Genomic DNA, 4,635 nt, shown 5'->3' with positions numbered 1-4,635 from the left:
CCTAGGGAGAATTTTTAAACAGGGACAATTCTTAATTTAATTTTAACTAATCATACAGCGAAAAAATATTTGGTTTTTAACAGGTTTTTATGGGGGGATGATGTTTTAAGTGTTTTAATATGCTGTAAGCCGCCCTGAGTCCTATAGGGAGAAGGGCGGCATATAAATCCATGTTAAATAAATAAATAAATAAATAAATATTTTTGGTCCTTCACTGCCAGACATGCGATGTTATGCAAAGCACAAACAATGAATATGAAGGGGTGTGTTTGGGGAGGGGACAGAGCCTTTTAATCAATCTTGACTCCTGGTGACTGCCTACAAGTTTCTGCTGGCAAATTTTTGCAGTATTTTTTTTTTTTTTGCAATTGCTCCTTCTTAGGGCTGAGAGGAAGTGAATTTAACCATGACATCAAATTGGCTCTCTATAAATATGAAGTAGTAAGCCAAAAATTAAATATGTAAAATGGGACAACATTCATTTAACAACTGCCTCATTTACCAATAAACATTTGGGGCTCAATTGTGATTGTAAGTCAAAGACTACCTTTACTGTTATAAACATTAGATCTTCTTGTTCATTTCTCCATCTTTTGAATGAGAAAATCAACAGCAGCACAAGTTAGGAATTTCCTGGAAGAATCATACTAAGCTGAATGTGTCTTCTACCAGATTTGGGGCGGTAATTAATTTACCATCTCTACTACTTCTGGAAACCACTATCCACACTTTCTCGTTGGTTGTGGAGGCAATAATACAGAGCAATATCAGAATTCCTACACTTATTTTATCTATTTTCTTGTTCCTTAAACCATTTCTGTACCATGCAAGATAAAATTGCATGATTCAGTAAATATTATAGAAAGTTCTTGCAAATCTTTGCCCACAGTGCTAAGACATAGTTGTGCTACAATGAGGAACTAGGCATTATATCCCAGAATTATGTGAAAAACAGGATGCCATTGCTTATTTAACAAACCATGATTCATAAAAGAAATTGCATGTGTATGGAGCCAGTGAGGGAAAAGAGGAGATGCATCAGAAAATGAATCTATCTGCTGATTACAGCCAGTATCTGTTGTAAAACTGTTTCATGGTTTTCCTAGGAAAGGCTATCGGACAGATGCCACTGTCTCTGTTTTCCTTGGTTTCCTTCTCTTTTTGATTCCAGCAAAGAAGCCGTGCTTCGGGAAAAAGACGAAAGGTATGAAGGCTTATATATGGAGCAACATTTGTTTTATTTCAGTTGGGGTCAGTATCCAAAACAGAATTCACATATTCACATCACAATTGTTGGTCACAATTATACTTTTACTTCCCAGATTGTCTCCTTGGAGTGGATGTTTAGCTGGACACGAGACCAAATTACAATTTGCCCTAGGCCAGGAATTATAGATATTCTGACTGATCTTAGTTTGTGAATGCCAAGGGCAAAAAGCAGAATAGAGAAACTGCAGCTTTCAGATAGCTATTTTAATTCTGTCTTAACTTTATTTTGTTTATCATACCTACTGGTCTATGCCTGCAAATACATTGAATTGCCAGATCTAAATATTAGCACTCAGCACCCCAAACATCATGGCCTTCTCTGACAGAAACCTCTTCTTTTTTCCTATCTAGATTTTCTTAACCTGATACTTTCCAGTTACATTGGTCTTATTCCTCTAATATCTCCAATAGGCATCAGATTTTACCTCAGACATTGCCGCTTTCCAGATTCTGCTGAGAAAGTATTTCTTTGTAGAAATTTTTAGACAGTGCAGTTCCTATCTGCAAAAGAATCTAGAAACAAAGCAAGTGTATTTTGTTTTGTCATAGGTCATGTTAATAAGTCTATGGATGTTAACTCAGGAGAGTCCATAATCACCTGGAAGGACTTTGAGAAAACAATGCCATGGGAGATAGTAGTTCTGGTTGGAGGAGGTTATGCTTTAGCAGCTGGATGTAAGGTAAGACAATTAACCTCAGGACATTCACTCATGGTAATACTCTATGTCAGTGTTTCTCAACATTGACAGCTTGAAGATGTATGGACTTCAACTCCCAGAATTCCCCAGCCAGCTATGCTGGGAGCTGACGTCTACAAATCTTGTTTTTTTTTCTGCCTGTCTTTTCTTTGTCCCCTCAGACCTCTGGACTTTCAACATGGATTGGGAGGCAAATGTTGTCCCTGAGTAGCCTTCCATCCTGGGCAGTCAGTCTGCTGGCCTGCCTCCTGGTGTCCATAGTAACGGAGTTTGTTAGCAATCCTGCAACCATAACAATCTTCCTCCCAATTCTATGTGGTATGGTGAGTACAGATTAGGGTTTGTTAAAAACAAGGTTAGGCATTCCTTTAAGATAATGGGCACATTTAGAGCTGGAAAGAGCACTTTTCCTTTTTACATGGACTAGTCACAAGATACACAGACATCAGAAAATAAACAGACAAGGTTGTTCCTATTATTACTCCTACCTTCCCAGAATAATTTATATTGCCAAGCCTACTTTGGTTACCAATAGAGGAGAATATTTGTAGCTCAGAGTTGAAATGAGGGGTCCTTGGTGCTCTCTGAGCTTAGTTGTTACTTATTTATTTAAGATAATTTATATAGCCACCTACTCGCTTAGAGTGACTCTACGTGGCATACAGATAACAAAAACACAATATAGGAAAAATAAAAACAATAACAAAAAATAATAAAATAATAACCCCCCATCCCATCCCTTGGCAACAACACACACTCAAATCAATCATTTAATGGGCTCCATCTCACTCTGGATTTCCCAGGCAAAACCATGTTTTCAGGACCTTATGAAGGAGTGGAGGCCAGTTGCAATCATCTCATCAATGCTGTAATTTATATACTTGCATCAGACCTTGGAACACAAGCACATTTGTGTGATGACATCTCTGTGTAGTTGTCACTTTAGCAGCATTACCGTTTCCTAGAAATAATGCTAGAACCATTTATCTATGACTTATCGAGGTAAAAAATCTAAGTAGGAGGCCAAGTCTCTAGCCAATCTTGGGTGCTAAAATACAAGACAATTGGTTATAGATAGTAGATCTCTTTCTTATATTTTTCTGCATGAATTCTCATTTGAATATGTGTAGATTTCAGTTTTATCAACAACAGTGCAGTATATTTCTTCAATGTCTTACACTCTACCTCTGTGGTTGAAAAAAATGTGAATCCAGATAACCTGTATTTTAGTTTAATACTAAGCCATCACCCTAGATCTAATAATATTGTTTTTCCAGTTTTGTTTTGCATATTACCAAAAGAATTAGTTTTCCTTGTTCTTTTTATAGTCCGAAAGCCTTCAAATCAACCCACTGTACACCCTGATCCCTGTCACCATGTGCATCTCTTTTGCGGTAATGCTACCAGTGGGCAACCCTCCAAATGCCATTGTCTTCACTTACGGACACTGTCAAATCAAAGATATGGTATGTACTAAGCACCCACAATTTAACAAGTAAATTTCAAAAACAACTAAGCACTTCAACAAATGTAATGCAATAACAATAGATTTACATTATTTATAATGTACAAATTACATTTATAAGAGGTTTGAAATTATAGTTTCCACCACTGCTATTATTACCACTACCATCCCCAACTTTCAAAGAATGGTGTCAAAAATGCTATAAAGGAAAAAATTAGTTGAGGAAAAATATTGAGTAGAATTAAGAAAATCTCAGACATAAAATATAGATTAGTGTTTCTCAACCTTGGCAACTTTAAGATGGTATGTGTCCATCCATCTTAAAAATGTCAAGGTTGAGAAACACTGACATAGATAGATCTAGGATTATTTCAAGCCAGTTACTGCCTTGTTGATGTAGTTTGGCAAAGTGAAAATGAGGACATAAGGAAATAGAAGGAAATTAATTAATCCAATTAAGTAGCTGATCTAAATGCTCCCTGGATTTGGTTTATTAAAAAAATGCCAGAAGCTATCCAGACCTGATGTGCTTGTACTGCAAAGCCTTGTTCAAATTGATACTCATTATTGTTTTTCTTTTTATTTGTAGATCAAAGCTGGCTTTGGCGTCAATATCATTGGACTAGTGATTGTTACATTGGCCATAAATACTTGGGGAATTAGACTCTTCCAACTGGACATATTTCCTGATTGGGCCCAAACCAGTAATAACATTACTATCCCATCATAGACAACATTGGCAAAATTTGTCAAATCTCAGAAAGTGGACAAATGTCATTGTACATATATATTAAACAAGGAGACTCGACTATATATTATATCAGGAACGGGAATAAAATAAGAGGTAACGTAATTGAAGTTCTCCCAAATATTACATCTACCAGCTAGCATTTTTATTTTCAACTGTTAAATGAACACTGAAACACTAAAAAAAAATTTTTTTTCATTTTTATTTGATGGGATGTATGTAACTCACAGTACTCTACTGTAAATTTAAAGATTAAGTCTTAACTTTGTAAATGTTTGTGCAGAAAGCTGTATATAGAAGCTACTTTATAAGGATCCCTATAAAGGATCCTTAACATTATTTTGATGATCTCAGTGGAACTGTGGGCTCTATTCATATTCATAATATAAAGCCATCCTAAACATACAATCCCTTGAGTCTCTAAAATTTTCTTTTTAAATGTTTAAATTGGATGT

At 35.8% G+C, this 4,635-nt stretch overlaps 1 protein-coding gene across 1 annotated transcript in view; it reads left to right on the top strand.

Annotated features, from left to right (window-relative positions):
- SLC13A4 (solute carrier family 13 member 4) overlaps positions 1-4,162 on the top strand; it is a 28,998-nt gene extending 24,836 nt beyond the window's left edge. Inside the window, exons 13-17 of the mRNA XM_029287310.1 lie at positions 1,107-1,204; positions 1,819-1,949; positions 2,129-2,290; positions 3,296-3,433; positions 4,022-4,162. Coding sequence (XP_029143143.1) covers positions 1,107-1,204; positions 1,819-1,949; positions 2,129-2,290; positions 3,296-3,433; positions 4,022-4,162 — 670 coding nt within the window. The remainder of the gene's footprint in view (positions 1-1,106; positions 1,205-1,818; positions 1,950-2,128; positions 2,291-3,295; positions 3,434-4,021) is intronic.
- The last annotated feature ends 473 nt before the right edge of the window (positions 4,163-4,635 follow it).

Source organism: Protobothrops mucrosquamatus, unplaced genomic scaffold (genome assembly GCF_001527695.2).
Source record: "Protobothrops mucrosquamatus isolate PMUCROS unplaced genomic scaffold, P.Mucros_1.0 scaffold_293, whole genome shotgun sequence".
Taxonomy (NCBI): domain Eukaryota; kingdom Metazoa; phylum Chordata; class Lepidosauria; order Squamata; family Viperidae; genus Protobothrops; species Protobothrops mucrosquamatus.
Note: the sequence above shows the minus strand (reverse complement) of the source record. Positions and strands in the feature narration are given on the sequence as shown.